Source organism: Aphelocoma coerulescens, chromosome 2 (genome assembly GCF_041296385.1).
Source record: "Aphelocoma coerulescens isolate FSJ_1873_10779 chromosome 2, UR_Acoe_1.0, whole genome shotgun sequence".
In the NCBI taxonomy this organism is placed as follows: Eukaryota; Metazoa; Chordata; class Aves; order Passeriformes; family Corvidae; genus Aphelocoma; species Aphelocoma coerulescens.
In genome coordinates, this window is record NC_091015.1 from 13657154 (window position 1) to 13678044 (window position 20891).

The following is a 20891-nucleotide window of genomic DNA, read 5'->3' on the forward strand; positions in this document are numbered from 1 at the left end:
GTTTTCTGAATAACTGTTGATTTGAATCACATTCTTAATAATTCAGTACCAAGGCCTATTGGCTTAACTAACTGTCCTTAATAGATGTGAGCTGCATTAATGAAAATCATGTTTCTTTCCCCTTAGATGTTTGTGTTACAGTATTGGAAGAGTGTAAATGCAACAACCACTTATGTTGCATCTTATAATGACTGTGAATTAATTATCCCATATATTTTAAGTGTGGTTTTTTAAATTTACATCTCCATTTGTGGTGAGGAATGGCTTATCATTACAAATTAGTTACCTGCTTTGATCCTGCTTTTCTGAAAGACTGAAGGCTTATCTAGTTAACCTGCCTTGCTTAATGCAGGGATACACTGTGGATAACTGGATTACGACAAACTTCCCACTGTGACTTTTCTGATTTTGATTCATGTATTGCCCTGTTAGAGATAACAGCATTGGTACAGCAGAAAGAATTGAAAATGTAGGTTAAAAAGGAGAGCTCAAGAGAGAGAAAAATGTTTGTGCATGGGCTTCTGTGTCTCTGGCTCTTGGGTTCACCCACCTGCAGCAAAGCAAATGGCACACAATGTGCTCTGTGGGGTGGATCGGCAACAGCAAGCACATAACTCAGTGCACTTGGCACATCATTTTGTAATTGCTTTTTTCCTTCGCTTTTTGTCTTTGCTGTTTAGTCAGCAGCCAGATTTTTTGCTAATTTGTTGTTGAATGGGTTTGTCCATATATGTATTTTGAGGAGGAATATCACTGTGCCTTGTAGAAAGAATAATAATTTTTCCTAGGATATGCTTTTTTCTAACTTGGAAATCTAATTGTTTTGGCCTCTATAAACTGCAGAGAAAGAATTTGAAACTTCATGTGAGTGATCTAAGTCTCATCTAGTGTCAATTACCTTACCTGCAAAGCATTGTGTTTCCCACATCTCCTCTTGCAGGTATTTTTGCTGTTCCCATGGGTTGAGACATACAAATTGATGAATACAAATTTTCAGATTGCTGGGTTGCAGGGTTTTATATTTATGTGAAAGATGCAATGCTTTCTAATCCTCTTTGTAAACAGAATGAAGAAATATTCCTCTAATGAAATGTGTTTAGATAGGAGAAAAGCATGCATGCATTTTTTGAAAAGCTTCAGCAATAATGGTATTTCAGTTTCAAAATCAAATTTAAAGTGAAAATTAGTTTCATTTATCTTGGAGTCCTTTTAAACACAGCTTAGTGAAGTTTGCTTTGTCACTGTCACCAAAGACATGCTATTTCTATAGAATTTAAGTATAATTCGGAGGATTGAAGAGCCCTGTATTGGAATTGTGTGTTGGTGTCATTTTATAGACAGGAAGTCTGAATGGCAGAGTGTAAATCTGTTAAATTGACTAGGGAAGACTGCAGACTAAAAGACTGGGAGCAAGAGACCAAAGTGTTGCTGATGCTTCTTGGGAACCTTAGCCTCTGTTTTTGACTCCTTTGGAAGGGAGGTACTGTGGTCCAGGTGAACAATATTGGTAAAGTGCTGTAATACAGCTGAATCTGCTCAGGAGAAGTTCAAGATATCGGCAAAGAGCCTGGTATGTCTGTCATGATAGGTTTTAAACCCCCACATGATGAATACAGCTTCCTGCTTTTGGCATAAAAATGCAGTGTTTTAGACAAAAGTTTTGAGGGATTCAATAGCCATGAATAGATCTTCATCCAGCTGTATTTGAGCAGGGTTTGTTTTCTTTTCAGCAAGATGGTCACATTTTTTGTCATTTCAGATGTGATTTTGCACAGACTGAGAGGAAAGGAAAATGAGTGTGGGTTATCCACAGGTAATGAAATAAAGTGTTTTAATATGTAAAATGTTATAGGAGAGAGATTAATGGAAATTAAGAAAATGAAAGTTATGTGTATCAATTTTCTTCCTTTGTGATAGTAGCTTGTTGCTGGCAGCTTGTTATATGATGATTAAATAGTTTAGAGAGTGCAATATAAAATCAACATAGTATGTGTTGTTCTTGTCCTGGGTAGCATGTAAAATTCATGACTTTCCCAGAATCACAGAACAGCTGAAGCTGGAAGGTACCTCTGGAGATTGTCTAGTCCAGCCTGCTTGGTCAAAGCAGGGGCAACTAGAGCAGGTTACTCAGGTCTGTGTCCAGTCAGGTTTTGAGTATATACATCTCCAGGGATGGAGCCTGCACCAACTTTCTGGGCAACCTCTTCCAGTGTTCAGTCATGCTCAGAATAAGAAAGTTGTTTTCTTATGTTTTGATGGAATAACTCCTATTTCTTTATGTGCCCTTTGCCTCAGGTGCTTTCTTGAATACCATGAAGAATTGTCTGACTTCAGCAGAGAGGCTGGTGATATTTTAATGCAATAAAAACTCTGTGTAACAGCTCAAAATTCCTGACTTTCAAAATGTGAAAAAAAATACAATGTTTCTTATCGTCACCAGCAGGCTGGGAATAAGAGACACAAAGTGAAAAATCCTTGCCTAGTGCACAGAGGTAACAGCCAGTGTGCATCTTTTGATGCTGTGCTGTTCTGTTTGCTGAGGACTGTGTACATGGACAGGATTCAGCTGCTGGCATCCAAAAGTCAGCCATGACCATGCATTAAGGAGGGAAAAAGCCAACAACAAAAACAATAAATCCGAAGTGAAGGTGTAATTTTCTCCATCTCCTTGGTTGTTCTACCTCTTTTTGCTCCAAGTCATCCGTTTGTGGATGCCCATCTGTCAGATCTCCTCTCTGTCCCCCTAAAGAGACAGATTATCAGTGCAAGATCTGAGAGCTGGTGAGTTTTTTCCACTTCTGCTCTCAGGCTGAGCAGGTCTGTTAAACACACTGCCTTTGTTCTTCATCAGTAAGGTAGGAAGAATGTATATTTGTGTCCCAGTGCTGTGCAATCCCATGTCTCACTCTGAGTTATGGGAGAGCAATGTCTGGTGAGCAATGTCTGCTCCATATGAGAGGGGACACAGTGCTGCATCACGAGGTGGGAGTGCCAAGGAGGGTCTGGCTGAGTGACTCTCTAACCCATGACAAAGGAGTGGTGGAATGTGCACAGGTTGTTTGTCTTTTCACTTCAGGAAATGCAGTGTACAGCACCTCTCTGAAAGCCAGTGAAAGCCATACTGAAAACAGAAAGCTCTCAAGTACACGGTATAGGATAATTGGAGACTTCTCCTCTGCCATTCTTCTAAGTGACTGTGTACTTTGTAAATTCCCATGTTTAGGTGTTCATCTCTATTGGTTTTAATTTTTTATGGTTTTGCAGCTCTCCCTGGGTTTGAGGGTAAAAGACTGGGCCTGAAAGAGTAGGTTGATAAAAGATTAAGTAAGTTTTTTTAAAAAAAAAAAAAAAAAAAAAAAAAAAAGGTTAGATGTTCAGGTTTAGTGGATTTTTTTATTTCCAAAGGTTAGAAGCACATATGTATTTCTTGGTAATATTTGGATCTGGATTTTGACCTGCTTTCATCTGTTTAGTTGTAACCTACAACCATGCAACACTTGTGGTTCAAGAGCTGTTGCAGATTAAAATATTTGTCTGTCTTGTTTCCTGATTATCAAGGTTGTGTATTGATGCAAAGCATGTTTGGATTTTGGCTGAATGTGTAGCTAGCAAGAAAAATAAGTTTAAAGTACAATTCAGGTTGCAGGCTGTGCTTCCCAACAGTGTTCAGACATGAACTTGCACGTTTTAAACAGTGAATATTTCAGCATCTTTTTCTAAATTTGTTGCATTTTTAAATTCACTTATCTCATCTTGCAGTGAATAAAGCCGAGACAACCAAGCAGTGTCAGAATAAAATTCACTCATGTGTGAAACTAATCAGTGCAAAGGAGTAGTAAGGCTGGGGAGGAGATGTTAAGCTTTAGTTAGTGGGGAAAATCAGCTCCAGTAAATACAGGAATTCCTAGTCACCTTCTGGGCTTACTTCTGTTACGGTTGATTTTGAGGCTGAAACAGAGGTCCCTTAACCTGGCTCTGTTCACAGCCTGACAGAATGGTCATTATGTGCTACCTTCCAGTTTTATTGTCTCTTTATAAACGAGCTCTTCAGCTCTTGTGTACAGATGTCCAACTTAAGAGCTTGCCTGCTGAGCATGTGAAGTAAATGAAATGTGGACAAAAGCTAAAACCATAAGATGAAGAAAGATGGGAAGCTGTTCAGTGTGAGGAAGATAATGAGACTGCAAGGAGCCAAGGGTGTGTGTGCTGCTGTAAACTCAGATAAAAGAGAAACACTCGTACAAGCCCCTGGCTGGTTCCTCTCTGGGCCTTCCCCACAGACTTCCACAGGAGGAATTCTGGCTGAGGTCTGAAATGAATTGGGAAGTTGGATGAGGTGATGCATGCTTTGCTGAGAGCCCTGTGGAGTTCCTGGTCCATATCATTTGATATAGAGGCGGGCAGTGGTGTGGGTGTCAGTGGGGAAGAGTGACTGGCTCAGTGTGTGCGAAGGTACCGTGGGTTTGGGGCATTGCCTTTGTGCTTCTGGTCTTGAGCTTCATGGAGCTCTTCTCCATGCTGGCCAATGTAATGAAGAAGGAGGGGAAAACCAGTTCCATTAGTTGGAGAAGACAGACTGGTTACCTCATATCCCAGCCTCCTTTCTTCATTTCAGAACATCAGATGCAAGTTTCTAAACATGCAAACAGCCAGTTGCAGCATTTTAGTGGTATGGCCAACTGAAAGCATCTACTCGACATTTAAAAGGCTGCTGCTGGTGGTTTATAAGATATTCTTCATTTCAAGATCTAAATATAAGCTCTGTGAGAAGTCTCCTGTACCCCCTTGTTTCCTGTTTCTCTTAGCTTCTCAAATATATATAATATTGGCATTCTATTTGTTAAATCCTATTTTCAGAGCCTACTTTGAAATAAATTCATTAGCAGCTTTTTTTTCCTTCTTTGATTTCTTGGCTCTCCCAAGGAATCAGGTGAATCGTGTCAATACTTAAAATACAAATTATATTTTCTCTAAATCCAGATTGGCATAAAACATTGTATAAATTTGAGTACAAAAGCAAATACCTGGTGAATAAGGCAGGACTGTGCATAATTATATTGTTGCATTTAAACAGATACCCAGATAGATTCATATATAGGTGGATATACATAAAAAAACTCTTTAGATACCTTTATAGTGGCACAGCAAAGGAGAATATTCACTTGAATGAAAAATAGTAGAAGGAAAAGTGGTTTATAAAATAATAAAAAGTATAATATGTAGAGGAATCGGAACTGTAGCTTCATGACACTTGAACTGGTTCATTTATTTTTCTCTAAAATGGAACCGTGGAAAGCCATGTCTTTTTAGTTCAGCTTACAGAAATAAAATCCAGTTTTTGAATTATAATTACTGAATATAAACGGCTGTATGTTATTTGAGTTGTTTTGCATTATCCCTTGTGGGGGTTTATTAGGAGATTAATAAGTAAAGAGTGAATGGAAGAAGCAGTTTCTTTCCTGTCCTTCTGTCTGAGAAATAACAGTGCACACTGTTTGGAAACTTCTGGCTTTGTGTGTGTATGTGCAGAGATCATGACATTTTTCATTCTTGTGTTGTAAACAAGAGAGATGAACAGAATGTTTTGAATAGGCAGTATCGTGTTTTTTAGTTAACTCTTAATTTAGCCCATGTTCTTTGACACTAAATGTTTACATATAACACCACTTGCACAGAAAACTGTCTATTCATCATGGCCCGGAGTTGCGGCTTTTTTTAAGGTCAGGCCTTGCTTGTCAGTCAAAGGATAACATGGAATATATAAATTGGAATAGAACAACTCTGGGAATTTCTGAGTGTAAGGTGATAGAACTTGAGCACAACACTGGCTTTTCAATTGCTTTTTTCCTTGTTGGCATCTAATGAGCTTTTCTAGAAGTATAATACATTAATTCCTTTCATGGAGCTATACAGAGGGTCATTTCTTAGACAAGTCATTCTGAAAATATCCAAATAAATGTAGAGTTGTCATTCTTCTCATCTCTTTTCACCATAAATAGAACATGCAAGTTTTTTATTAGACTATTATATTTGTATCTTCTGCAAATCATTTTTTACCAGTTGGAAATGACCCATGTTCTGGGTCAGAGCTGATAGGAGGCATGAAGCTGTGGTAATTCTTTAATGTGGGAGTTGTCTGTTACTATACTCCTTGGAGAATGGCCTGAGAGCAAAGATTCCTGATACTGAGTGACTGTATCTCTTTCCTTCTTCTATACACTAAATGGCTGGGCTGTATCTGGGTTATTGCAGCTTCTGAGGTCATGGTCTTCAGTATACATCAGAAAAAGAGCAACCCGGGAAAGCTGGATCTACTGGGAGCAAAAGGCAGCTCACCCAAGCAGTAGTGTCAGTTTCTTAAGATACATGGATAGCTGTAGGAAGTGACTGGTACAATTAGTTTGGAGGTAAACTACTGATGCTTGGGAGAAATTGTTGTTAAAAGATACTATGTTAATAGAGAGAATAGTTCCAAGTCTGACATCTATGTAAGTAGGGTTTGGGTTTTAATGGAATTTCTCTTCATGCAGTGCATCTTTTGGTTGAATTAATTTTCCATATATAATATATTTTTCACATAAAATAGACATTATTTATGCAGTCTTCTTTGTTTTTTGGTTTGGTGTTTTGTTTTGTTTTGTTTTGTTTTTTACAAATGGGGATCCATTTAGTCTTATCCCATATTTATTTGTCTAAAATCCAGTTAAAGAGCAACCACAAAACCTCAACCAAATAAAAAACTGCAGGAAGCTGTTTGCTAGACCATCAGACAGCATGGAAAACAGGTCTATGTGTATATTATTGCATTTATAAACAGATGTTTTCATCAGACAGAGTTACTTACATAAACTATGTGAATGTTTTGGTAATTACAGCTTTTAGCATCCTGTCTGAGAGTGACACCAAATGGTTCAGGGTCTGACATGGTCATAGTGGAGCATTAAAAGAAAGAAGAACAACCTTTATTGCCTTTACAGTGATTCAACAACAATAATTGCCCTTGTAGACATGAATTTGCCTGAAGTTTTTCAAGTGAAATTATAATCTCAAAAGACTAAACAAAGTCTCATCTCTTATCACAGATCCTATCCCCAGTCTGCGGCCATAACAAGGAACTAAACCCTACAAACAAGTAGTCTTTTCCTAAGTACATAGGATACAAGGAAAAAGACTGGATAGCAAAAAATGATCAGTGCCCAAAATAATCTCTCTTAGTGACTTTCCTAAAGGAGACATGGGCTATTTGCTAGAAACAGTTAAAGTGAAAACTTGGTTTGCATTTTTGAATCGTCTTTCAGAGGTCTTCAATCTATTTTACCCCTGTTGTAATGCTGTGTCTAGTGTAGTTTTTTTTTTTTTAATAAGCAACCAAAATTTGCCACACTTTAGCCATTCAGAAGGTGAAAAAAAAGGGAAAACCCAATTTCTTCACTATTTGGAAAGTGGCAAATGAGTTAGCAGATATTGAACTGTCGCCATACTGTGGGGAGAATGTTCTGGTTGGGTTGTGGTGCAGGGGTACAGCTGCAGGTTAAAATCACAAGTGAGTTTATGCACTGACAGCCAGTAATTGAAGTAAACAGGTCATTCTAATGCATCATTTCGTCTACAAGCTGCAGTGTCTTTGATGAGGCTCTTGTTATATATTGCAAATCATCTGAAATTAAAAGTATAGCAAAATTGCTTCATTTTTCCTGTCCCCTTTCACCCAATCCTCCAGCAAAGCCCCACAGGGACACCATGCTGAACTGAATCGTAAAGTGTTAGATTATGTGTCCTCATTAAAATGACTCCAAAATGCTGCAGTTAAGTGTCGTGGTGGTATTATGACTTGGCAGTTTTAGTATTATATTGATCAATTTCCATTTCAAACATGATAAAGCTGACATGGCCCATGGTCCCCAAAGATGTTTGGGAAAGAAACTTCTTTTTAAAAAATTAGGGCATTTAGTTGCAGCTGATGGTGCATGCCAGCCCTGGTCCCAGGAGGGCTTACAGCTGCATTTCCAGAAGAAATGAGAATTCCCTGTGTGACCCTGATGGCTTCTGTACCATGAAATCTTCTCCTTTATGGTACTGTAACTAAAAGTCACACACACCTTTTTCAGCCAGATGTTGGGAGCATGTGTGCTAAATCTAGATCATGCTGAAGGCAAGTACAGCTTTCTGGATTAGCAACTGAATATTTTACACAAAAAGCCCCAAAACAATATATATATTAAATAACAGAGAGCATCCCAGCTGGCTCAGTAATTCCTGATATCTAAGCTGCAGTGATGTTTTCCACCTGCACCTCTACAGTTTTTCAGCACAGCTATTTTTGAATTAGCTCTGGCAGTAGCAGTAATGGAAACCCCTGAGTGGATGCGGTTACAGGTAGCCAGGAGCACCTTAAGGCTGTGTGGAGTAGGTGTCTGTGAGATGCATGGTGTGTGGCAGTGCTGAGTGTGCTGATCCCTCTGCTCCTCCTCCAGCTTGGTGCTTGTCCCAGTGCTGTCACTCGTGGGCTACAGGGAGAGCTGTCTGCCAAAAAGCAATGACAAAGAAAGGAGTGGAGGACGTGTCTGCGGCTGGTTGATCTTCTGATGTTTCACTGTTTGGCTAACACCAACGTGACTGTGTGTGTGATTGCAGCACTGGTATTTTATTCCAATCTGATGATAGCACTATTTTGAGCCTCTGAAGAAAGGTGAGAGGTGACAGTGCTGAGAAACAAAAAAATTTACAGAAACCACGTCTCTCTACCATTCCAGCATTTATTTCTGCTGTCAGAAAAAATTGCTGAGTGACTTGGATGCCTTCTGTATAAAATGAGCTGATTTAAGTCTTAGCAGGAGAAAGGCAATCATCTACGGAAGTGGGCTACAAGCAGAAATACTTTGGTAGGTGGGATGAATGTACTCTTCTGTCAGCACAGATAATATTAGGCGTAAACTCTGCAAAATTCTTGACATTAGTATAGATACACCAAACAGAGGCCTAATTTAACTCTCTTAGCTTAGATAATTCCACTTACATTGTGTGCTGTGACACTTGAGACTTTCTACAGCACAAATTTCCAATATAAACTTTGTGCAATGTGACTGTCCAATGTGATTCTGAGACCTGGTGATTGAATGACTGATGAACATCTTTCCTTCTCTCTTGCTCTTGCCACACACTCCTGTGCAGGCATAATGGATGCTGTGTGGAGAGTGGTCTTTGTGTTTTATAAATAAAAATGTCTTTCTAAAAAGTTTCTGTTGAACATTGTAAATGTGAATCAATAAAAATGGAATTATCTATAAAGTACAGAAATACAGAAAACATTTTGTTACATAGGAAGAAATTGCTGTTCATTCAGACTAGGTGATGGTCTGTCAAACAGTGGGTTATTGTTAGGTGACAATAACACATGCACCAACTGTATGGGTGATTTTGTGCATAAAATGATTTTTCGTTATTTCTTTGTCAGATAATGATTTTGTTGTTACACCTGCCCACCACTTTGAACAAGAGAAATTGTTGTTTTGGCTTTTATGAACTGTGCCACCACTGTCACCTGAAGAGAAGAATTGAATAAGAGAAGCAGCAGTAAAAAATCAATTTGTACACACCATTCCCTGGTTTTTATGGCTTTGCTGAGGGACAGTTGTACAAAGCTGACTTTTACTTCCCCTTTCTAAGCAAGACACTGAGCAAGTTTCTAGTTTGCTGTGTGTTTAACCAGCACTGGAAAACTGGATTGGTTTTAGTTGCTGAAAGACACAAAGTTTTTACTCCTTTGTGGCAGGGTAAAGTAATTTATGATGGTTATTTGTTAGGCTGGTTACCTGTGCAAACATATTTTTACAAGGTTACCTTGTGCTGGTTGAATTTAAGCTTTAATGTCTTGAAATGGAAGATTTATTTTATACTACAAAGTCTTTCAAAGAAAGAAGTTGTCATCAGTTAAGAAAGCTTAGGTTTGATATGTCCGGGAAAAGATTGGTCTTGCACAGGAAGCTTTTGAAAACTGCTGTATCTCACAGTAAGACTAAGACCTGCATTTCTTAGCAAAGCCTGTCATATATTTACAAGAAACAAAGTTGTGAAGGACAATGGTAAGGAAATTGATGCTTCATCTAGAATATTGGACTAATATTGTTCTAGGCCGAAGAAATATAAGTATGGCAAACAGGGAAAGGAAATACTTATGAGGGAATGAAGTATTGATTTAAGAAAGGGTCAAAAATCTGTGTGCTATAAATAAAGAAAACAATAACTTAAAATAATAACTGCAAGTGTGCACTGGTGTTGGTTTATTATTTTAGAGGTTTTTGAGATTCCTAAAAGTGGTAGTATTGCAAAATATGTAGGACTACAATCCTGTTTTAAAAATAGATACTCTCTCTAGATTATCTGATTTGGCATGAAGATAGACACACATTGACTGGGAAAAATACTCTGCTTCTGAAGGAAGGATACTTACATATATTGTGGTATATTTATAATCCTCTTTTGAAAAGCTAAGCAGAATTTCAGCTCCATGTATTATTTCAGTTGGAAGGAACTAAGCTATGTAAGCTATCAGTAACACTGACTTTAGGCTAAAGGTAACTCCCATCATTAAAAATCTGCCTCTGTGCTTTTGTTGGCTTTTAGTGATCAGACTGGGTAAGGACTAATAACCTTTAGAAGTTGAAGAATTTGTAAAGCTTGTAGGAAAGATGTGCAGACAAATTCATCAATTAAAAAGAAAGAGAAAAATTATCAGTCTCAGTAGGATCAATGTATCTCTGTCAGCACAATCTCCATCTGCTGCTGTTCTACAAATGTGACTGTATTTGTATACCTTCAGGCAAACCAGCCAAAGCATTATTATGTGCTATAATAAATTCAAGTTTTGAACTCTACAGCGTGCTATTCTGGTCTAAAGGACAGTACCTGGAGCAGTGAGACTGCTTGCATTGTAAAATTGATTACATACAGAGACTTGGGAAAATTATATGGTGGCTGTAGCTGTTAGATGGGCTCATTTGGTACATTTGCTCTCAGTGAGAACAAATCTGAGGAGCATGATGCTCTGAAATCCTTGCTGAGTATGTACTTGGGAATCTGTGCACTGGAGGTTTGAGGTTGGAAAAAGAGGAAGGGAAGCATGAGTGGGTGCAAGATCTACAACTCCACCAAGGCTTTAGTTGGGCATCCCTGGCATTAAGGAAAGGGAGCTCTTGCCCTTGAGTGGCCGAGCAATCACACTGTCCGTGAGTCCAGCCCTTGGGTCCAGTCTTCCTTTTGTATTCGTTTAATAACCAGCTGCATTGTTAATGTGCAAGGACTGGTTGTTTTTTATAAGACACTTTTTTGTTTCTTTTAAACTAGAAAGATGAAAACTACAGAAGCCTACCACGAGATACTAGTAGCTGGTCTAACCAGTTTCAGAGAGACAATGCTCGTTCATCGTTAAGTGCCAGTCATCCCATGGTGGACAAGTGGCTGGAGAGGCAAGAACAGGTAATATATATGTGTATATATATATTACTTTATCAATCTAATCTTTATGCTACTCCAAGCTATTACAGGGAAGTGTATTTGTACCTGACATAGGCTCTCGAATTGTAATAGAAGCACCAGCAGTACGCTGACTAAATTTGTATGGGATTCCTTCTGCTTCCAAAAAACCTGCACTAAGACTGAAATGGCCTCCTGAAAATGATTTAATTTTTGAGTTCATAAACACATAAATATAGTATATGAAGTGCTGCTGTTCTTCACAACTGATACCAACAGAGTTATTTTAATCAGTATTATTTTGATAAACACTGCCATTGAATTCTAATAGTAATAATACATAATAGCCAAATGTGGGTCAGTTTTGACACTGCACTTTTAAATGCTTGTTATTTTTAACACCATAAAGCATATTAATTATAATTTTAAACACAGTTTTATATTTATTTAGTGTATATTTATATTGCTTTTATATCTTAGGCTTTTTGAGACACTCAGTAGTTCCAATGTGTGGTTGTTGTTTATTTATTTATTAATTTATTTATAAGCTGGTAGTCACAGAGGTTTAAAGGTCTGAAATTCAAATTACCTAGCAGTCACTTCATGTCTTTGTGCCTGAAATTTTCAAAGAAGTGTCTTCAAGTGTATACAGAAAATGCATCTTTAATATGGAAATTGGAAATACAACAGCAAGCTCATATGTAGGGTAGTGCATATGTAGGATTATTACCTCATTTTTCTTCTTTATGCAATGTGACATGAAAATATTGAATTTCTGCATTGAACAAAAATGTAAAAATTTTCTATTTTACAGCAATAGGGCACAAGCCCAGAATTTGCTTTATACAGAAGAGCTTCAAAATGAAATTTGCTATTTGACACAGCCCAGTGTTTGTAACGGTGTAGTGTGTGAACGGAGGGGAAGGTTTATAATCCAACACTGGGCTGCTGTCCTGGGACTGCTCTCCTTCACCCACAAATCCCTTACTGATATTTGGAGTCCAGCATTGCCAAATCATATCATACTCCAAACATTCTTTATTCAACCCCATTCTTAATTTAAGAAGATCTTAAACAATATCACACAGTATTAAAAAAAACCCTAAACACTCTCCCAAATGTGAGCTATTAACTACTTTTATGTCTTGTAATTGTCTGTAAATTAATTACATGTTCTATGAGAAAAATTCTGTCTTTGGTCTTTCTATTCTTTCCTCTACACATTTAATGCCAATGTTCCTTCCTCCAAGAAGATGCAGTGTTAGGTTGGTGAAGTGGGCTGCTGTCTCTGTATCAGCCTGTGTTGAAAGGGAAAGTCGGTGCCCAGATTTGAAGGCACCTCCTGTGTCAGTTCTGCTTGTTTGATGTTTTCGAGGCATATTTCCATGCATCATTAGGTTTGTACTGTGGCAGTTAATGAAACTGTTGTCTCAGCAAAAGAAGTTGGATTAGAAATCTTAATAGTGATCATCTTGTAAATCTTGAAATTTTAATATATGTTTCATATTAAGCTTTGTATTGATTTTAGTCTCGGAACAGCTTAACTAGTTCAATTTGTTCACCAGTCAGGTAAATAATTTGCCAGTAGTGGTAGACTGGAAGCATATTTGTTGCCAGCATATTGTTAACTGTTTGAGGTTTGAAGTTGTAAATATGCTGTTTCTTTAGAACAATTTTTCTGCTTTTTGTTTTTGTTTGTTTGTAGTGGTGGTGTTTTTTTGTTTGGGTTTTTTTTTGTTTGGTTTTTATTTTTTTGCGAGAGAGTTTATCCTTTGAGTATGTTGATGATTCTGCATGTACCTGGAAGACCAGGATCTTTTGCAATTTCATATCAGCAGGGTAATTAATTAGACTGAAGTCTGTTTAGCAGCATACATACAGGACAAGAAAGTCTGTTGGGAGAGTGGGATGCACTATAGGGAAGAGAGGAAGGGCCGGGTAGGGAGGGGATGGAGTAGCTGCAGGCAGAGATATTCTTCCACACCTTTTGGCATTTTTAATATCTCCTTCAGTATCCTCTTTGGGATTTGGTTTCCCACTGGTTAAACCTTGACTTCTAGAAGGGGAAGCTCAAGCAATGAGATTTCAATCTGGCATAATCAATTAATTTAGCAACTTCCAGTTGTGTTCCCGTGTGCTCAGCAGAGCTGTGGAGGGGCTGAAGTGCTCTGTGCACCCTGCCAGCCTGTGCATAGAGTAGCAGGCAGCAGGTCTGGCACCAAGGGTAAGGCAGCCAACAGTGCCAAGAAACCTGTAGGGCAGAACCCATTACAGATACCAGGGGTATTAATAGTCCTGATCTAACCTGCCTTTATGGCTCTTGAGAGAAGGTGGTAGAAAACATTGGGTTCATCTTGCAGACTCCAGAGACTTCTTGTTCGATGAAGGCTCTTCTGGCTGGGCTCAAATTACTTCTCTCAAAGCTTGCCTCATCTCTTCCTTTTGAATATAAGGCAAAAAGGGATTCCAGGGTGATTTTTGTCACCTTCTAGCATAAATAAACATTCGCTTGAATTAACATTTTGAAGGTGTGATGTGCCCAAGAAATACAATTATTTTTGTGCGGACGACACCTCCTTTCCTATAAACAGCACTAGGGAGCAAACTGTAATTCTATAGCATCACAGCTCATTCTGAAGATGAAACTACAAGAGACATTGTTTCTAGGAAACCATTATAAACTACTGTAGCAGGGATTAATAAGGGAACAGAATTAGATATGTTCAAGTAGGTGTTAGAGAAGTACTTCTGTAATCTTGTCTGGGGTTTAGCGCCTAAAAATGGAGAAATGCATGAAGCCCATTAAAATTCCTGGCAGTAATTGCTTTTGCTCATATCTGTTGAGTTTTACTTGGGCTCTGGTAAATTAGAGTGATACATCAAATAAATGGAAAAGATTGTCTGCTTTACAAGTCCTTTAAGGTCTTCTGGTTGTATGTGCTGGTTAGCTATATCTGCCTAGCAATTGTTCCCAGTTAGTTCCAGAGTCCCCTGGTTGTCCACAGGGCAAATGATCCATGTGTTTCTCAGTAACTTGGTATTTCTCAAGCCCATGAGATAAGTTATGTGAAATGTTGTACCAAAGAATCATTTCACCACTATGAAGCTGAAAATGCAAATTCAGTTTCAGAATACATTTAGAAAGGTAAGGATTTTAAAGGGACTTTTTATAAGAGCATGTAGTGATAGGATAAGGGGGAATGGCTTTAAACTGACAGAGAATAGGTTTAGATAAGGAAGAAATTTTTCACTAGGAGGGCAGTGAGGCACTGAAACAAGCTGTTTCGAGAAGTTGTGGATGCCCCATCCCATCAAGGCCAGGCTGGATGGGGCTTTGAGCATCCTGGTCTAATGAAAGGTACCCCTGTCCATGGCAGGGGGGTTGGAACTATAGCTGAACCACTGTGTGATTCTGTGATTGTATTTTTTACACTTTCACTCAATTAATTTTTTCTTACAGATTGTCAAGTTCTAGGGAAGAAAAGTGCAATCTTTAATTTGATTCTGAAATATCTTAAAAAGAGAAAAAGTTGGTTTTTATTCTTGGCCTTGCCCTCCAGAACACCTTCCTTTTCCCCACAGCAACCAAACTTTAAAGAATACTTGAAAAATCTTATTTTCTCTGAAATTTATTCATATATATGATAATGCCACTTTTCTTTGAGAGTTCTTTTTTCCCTCAGTTCACCTCAAGACTTGCTTGGGCCCTGATCAATTCTGGCCTCATGCTGTTTCATACCAGGGAGGCATGAAAGGGAATGCGTGAAAGAGTTCAAGTTTTTACCAATTCCTTAAGTTTAGGTACACAGAAACTTTCTCTCAGGTGGTCATTTCAGTTTTATTAGTTAAATATTGGAACTGACAGCAAACAAGACACCTTGAAATGAAACAGTATATTCCTTGCTCAGCTAGTTGGGACTTGGGTGTGAGGACAGCAGGAGTGGAAATCATAAAACAGCCCCAGTTAAGTATGAAGCAGTTGATCAGATTTGCAAATACGATGAGTTTGGTTCAGTTAAAACTATATGTAAATCTATAACATATATATATATATATTTAAATACATTTATGTATTTGGTGTTTATCTGTATTTATCAGTGCATGAAAACAAGGTAGGAGATGGGGTAAAATTTCATAGTTGTTACTGAAGAACATGTCTGATTCCTTAGTGCCCTGTAGCTTTCTGGTATGCAGTAAAAGCAACAGACTAGAGCAACTCAAATGCATTCTGAAATGGCAAGAGAAGCTGGTTACTACTGCTGTCTTCTTGTGCAGAAATGTGCTGTATGGAACACTTCCCTTAGTTATTTTTGTTCATGACATCTGTCCAGAGTAATCTGGTACAGTTTCTCTGGTTCCTGTTGCAGCAGGATCAGGCATGGAAGTAGCATAAGGGTCTTGTATCTCCAGCTGTAGAGTACCTGCCTTCAGCTTGTATTTTCAGCAAAATAAGGCCTGCTTTTAATACGATTGAATATGCTTTCTTCAAACATTTGGATACTATAAATTATTGCGTTTCAGCACTGTCAGTTGAAAAAAAAATAAATCAAATCTTCAGGAGTTGGTTCGTGAATTTAAACCACTAATTTCATGTGGATTTGTCAAATTTTCATTTAACAACAAAAAACCTGTTTCTATTTCATGCCTTAAGAAAAAGGCAGCAATGCAGCTCATTTATTTTGTTTGTTTCTAAATGTTTCATAGTGTTATAGCTAAAGTATATATTTTTGTTTTCTCTAGTGTACCTCTTTTATTCTTCTCCTTGTCTGACAAGTGTATTTCAGCTTTTTTTCCCTAGGTTTTACTTTTCTAATATGACTGTAACTGCAGTGGAAGGGTCTGTGAATTCTGTTTCATGGCCTGAAGATAGGGAAGCTCAAGGGTGGAAGCTCTTATCTCAAACTCCTCTCATGTAGAGATTTAAACTGCAGTAAAAATTATTGTTGTTATAAGGAGCTGGGCTTTAAGATTTGGAAAAAGGAGTACCTAGGCTTAAGTTGGAGGAATCATTTTTAACTGGTTATCCATTACTCCATAATATGTCAGGGTAGAGTCTATTGCTTCCTCTCTCTCTGAGGACCATGCACTTCATTTTTCTCTTGTGATAACAACCTTAATGAACATAGAACCATGCCAGTATATACATTATAAAATACAAAGATGGTTTTAAAGCTAATCATATTCCCTATAAAGGATTTCTGTCACAAAGATACAGAAATGCATGTGTTCAGAGCTCTAGGCATATTGCAGAGAGCTGTCTTTTTGGGGGGTCATTGGTGGAGGTCCTGTATGAAAGGGGGGGGGGATGTGTGTGTGTAACCATGAGGCTGCCCAGGGTTTGTGAAACTAGGCAAGAACACTCTGAGGCTGATCACGGGACAAGTAAATGTCACCAAATGTCATGTGTTTGCTTGTTTCTGGCTTGGCACATGAGTAATTTGGCACAGTTGTAACCAGGGGCAGGTAGAAGTAACCAGTGGAGGATTCACTTAAGGCTTATGTTAATCAAAGAGTTGGCTGAAAGACGTCAAGGTGCCCCTGCAAGAGTTCAAAGTCTTCCCAGTGCCATATCCACTTGTAAATAAATGCTTTTTACTGCTTGAGATGGCTTTTTGGCCCTGTGATTGCACTGGCTTCACTCTGATACGGCTGTCAACACCCTGAATGCTACAGCAGTTGTTTCTTCTGGATTTTGTTATATAACGATGGTGAAAAGCTTGTTTTGGCCCAAAAATATTTTCTCTTAGCTGGTGCTTCTACAGGTAATTAGGTATTGACTGCTCCCTTAATTTCTTTATATTGGCAAGATGTGAACTATTTCAGCATAGGAGCTCAAATGCTAAGATGAAATGTAAGCTGTCAAGTGCTGGCTTCTCAGCTTCCACTCAGCATGAAGAGGGACAATTACAGCTCAGCAAGGGCAGTGGTCTGAGGCAGCCAAATGCCCTGTTTGGCTGCCAGAAGAGCACCCTGACATCTTGGAGCTGTTACTAACTACATGTGTAATAATGATTTCCTTATTTTTTCTCCTTTTTTCTTTCACTAATCACCTCTGTGGAATATTTTGTATATGTAATGTCAAAATTCATACACAATTTCTAATAGTATTTGACTTGCCATAAGACTGCTGTGGTGTCGGGGTATCACTGATCTGTACGGGACCACAATTAAGTAATTATTCTCTAGATCTGTTTCAGTGTTCTCCCTCTGCTGCGTTTATTAGATAGGAAATATGCTATAGGGAGCTCCAAAATGAGAAACCTGTATTTCAGTGATTATAATGTATCTACAAAAAACTGTCCAAACTCCTCCTGTTTACCACTGGAGTACAGATCTGCATCAAGCTGAGGCGTGCACGAGCTCAGCTGGTCGCTTCCAGGCTGGACCTGCTGAGCTGCTTCCAGCAGCTGAGGCTGCGGTGCTGGGGAAGGGCCCAGGTCCCACAGACACATCTCGATCTGGGGGATTGCTGGAGTGGGTTCTGTGTCACATGTCAGAATGCTTAAAAAGGGGCAGGGGAAGGGAAAGCAAGTGCTTATGATGGGCATGCTAGTTCTCTGTTTCTGTATTTATGGTTTCTGCTTTTAAGGTTAAAATTTTTACCATGTTTTTCTGTGGTGAGAATCAGAATCACAGGTCTGTTCTAGGTATAAACCTGACTTTGGATCTAATTTGATTCAGATCCAGATTTCTAAATCTAATAATAATTTTCATATTTAAAAGCCATTTGATTTTGAAGGCCTATCTTGATCTTTTTCTTTTTTTTATATATTCCTACACCCATAGAAGAGTTTTCATGTCTCCTGAATTCAAAAGAATATCCGTGTTTTCCTGTATAAGCCTTAGATGTGAATATGTTAATACAGATACTTGTTAAATATTCTCTGAATGTTTGTGTATAACCACAGAAACAAAGGAGCCTTAAAGAGAAAGACTTATTTTTATGCTGAATGTATCAGTATGTACAGAGATAGAATTAAATTTCAAGATACAACCAATGCAGTATGTATTAGTGTTAAGAAAATATTAATGTGGAATTTAGACATCTGTGCACTTATGTAGAAAATGGACATTTATGGACATGACTGTAATTGTATATTTTGAAGAGAGAAGACTCTTCTTATTTGTCTTGGAGTCATGAACAGATTTGAAGTTGTTTTTCAGTGCTGAGGATTTCAGTTTATATGAGGTAGGAGGTTGGAATAAACAGCTTTATTGCTTGGGGACAGCTGTAGTGGTGATGCTTTTATAAACACTGTTTCATGCTGGCATCTATCTTGTTCTCCTTTCAAAAATAATATGTCATTTCATACTGTGTATTAAATAGGTGAGACAGTTGGGGGCTACAGTCTACTTTCAGTTATATGCTGCTGTGTAGATACGAATTCAGTGGCAGAATGTAACTCCATATGTGTCCACATTAAAAAAAAAAAAAAAAAAGCCAAACCAATGCCAGAAAAGGCAATTTTACAAAAATACTCACGGTTTTTAATTATTATAGGAAAAGACATGCATCGTATTCAGGTGTGTATATCCTCACACTCACACACTCTCACTCTCAAAGATGTTTAAGTATAAGCAGGCAGATGATGGACTGGTCTGAAATTTAAAGAATCAACAGCCCATGTGGGAAGACACCTGGTCCAACCTTTTGTGGGAAAGAGAGCCTAGGTGGGAAAGAGAGCCTATCTGACACCCTGTCCAATCCTGTCTTGACTACCTCCAGTGATGGGGAGTCTATCAGTTCTTAGTGAGATTCTTCCAGTGATTGATTGTTCTGATTATAACAAAACCCCCAAAACCCAAAACTAAACCAAAACAAAAAACCACCACCACCAAATCTTTCTTGTATTAAGATGAAATCTTTCCGATGCAGCTTGTACCTGTAGCCCCTTGTCTTCTCCATGTGTGTCCCTGTGAAGAAAGGGCCTCTGTCCTCTCTGTAGCTACCCTTTAAGTACTAGAATAATGTGATGAGGTCCCCCTGAGTCTTCTTTTCTCCAGGGAGAAAAGACTTAACTTCCTCAGTCCTTCTTCACAGTGCAGGCTTTCCAACCCTTTAATCACCTTCATGGGCCTCCTCTGAACCCTCTCCAGTGTATCCTTGTCTTTCGTGCACTGTGGCAGCCGGAACTCGACACAGTTCTGCAGGTGCAGCCTGACAAGCGCTGCATGGAGTGAGATATCACAACTCTGTCTCTGCTACTACCTGCTATAAGACCCACTCTGTTCTGCAAAAACTTTTGAAAAGTGTTGTCACACATGAAAGGCATTTTCTGACTTGCTAGTAACCATACACTGCTATTTGTCTGCCCTTTTGGACCAAACTATTTAAATAATCCTGTTGTGGAAATTTATGGTAATGAATTTACCATACCAGCAAGATAAATAATACTCTCTAAAACTGCAGGGAGGTGCTGTAGGAAGCTTTAAATTAATTATTGCTGTTAGTTTTTTGACTCTTTTCTAAATATTTTGTGGAACAATATTATCTCGTTCTTTGTAGACTTCTGTCTGTCCATGGCAGCAGGTCAGATAAGGACATCTGAAAATCCATTAATGGCCCTAGGAAAACATTTTGTCAAAAGGATGTGTCCAGTGATTTTTTTCGTTTTCTTTCTTCATGGTGTGGAAAAGGTTTATCTTCTCATGTGTTTACTTTCTAGTCAAGGTGTATCTAATGTCTCCACACTACTTGCTTATAACAAAAATGGTCTCTGTTTTCATAATGTGCTGTGTTGTTGCTACTGTGCTGTTCCTGATGGGACTGTGGCAGGAGTTAGTCATGTTCAGCCCAGCTTGGGGTGGTGGTGGTCAGTGGTGCCACAGCTTCCCCCCTGCACAGCCCTGCCTGCCTGGGAGAGAGGGGGAGAGGTGGCCCTGGGATGGCAGAGTGAGCAGCACTGAGCAGGAGCTGCAATTACGGAGTGCCAAAGTAATGCAGAACTGAAATACATTAGTAAAATTAAAATTCGTCCTCATTCCCTTGGTGGGTAATACAGTTAATGAAAATAGATCTAACCAAATTAAGATAATTTATTTCATTAGTTTACAGCACTGTAAAACTTTTCAGGGCAGTACAGCCCTTCGGTACAAACCTGAAATAGATGCAGTTCCACTGTTCACTTCAAAGACCACAAAGGTTAAAACTTTTAAGTGTATTAAAGCAATTCTGTTAATTGTGTCTACAGAGGATTCTCCCTTGCCCTTCTTGGTGAAGTATTCCTAATTTAAAATTCACATTATGCTTGTTCTGCATTCTAGTCTTTTAACCAAAGTGTAAATATGTGACTACTTGTATCTTCAAGGCTAAAAAAGAAATTATGCATTTTTGTTTCAGAAGGTGGTACTGGTAGTACATGGTATTGATATTTTACCTTTTTTCCCCTTTTGTTTTGTATTCTTACTTTCTCTGCTGT

At 38.4% G+C, this 20891-nt stretch overlaps 1 protein-coding gene across 12 annotated transcripts in view; it reads left to right on the plus strand.

The window, feature by feature from the left end:
• The window catches only part of PARD3 (par-3 family cell polarity regulator), a 449586-nt gene that overhangs the window by 182362 nt on the left and 246333 nt on the right, over positions 1-20891 (plus strand). For 8 of the 12 annotated variants that reach the window (XM_069006483.1, XM_069006487.1, XM_069006484.1 and 5 more), the window contains exon 5: positions 11344-11475. The exons of the other annotated variants lie outside the window; for them this stretch is intronic. In XM_069006483.1, coding sequence (XP_068862584.1) covers positions 11344-11475 — 132 coding nt within the window. The remainder of the gene's footprint in view (positions 1-11343; positions 11476-20891) is intronic. 12 annotated transcript variants of the gene reach the window in all.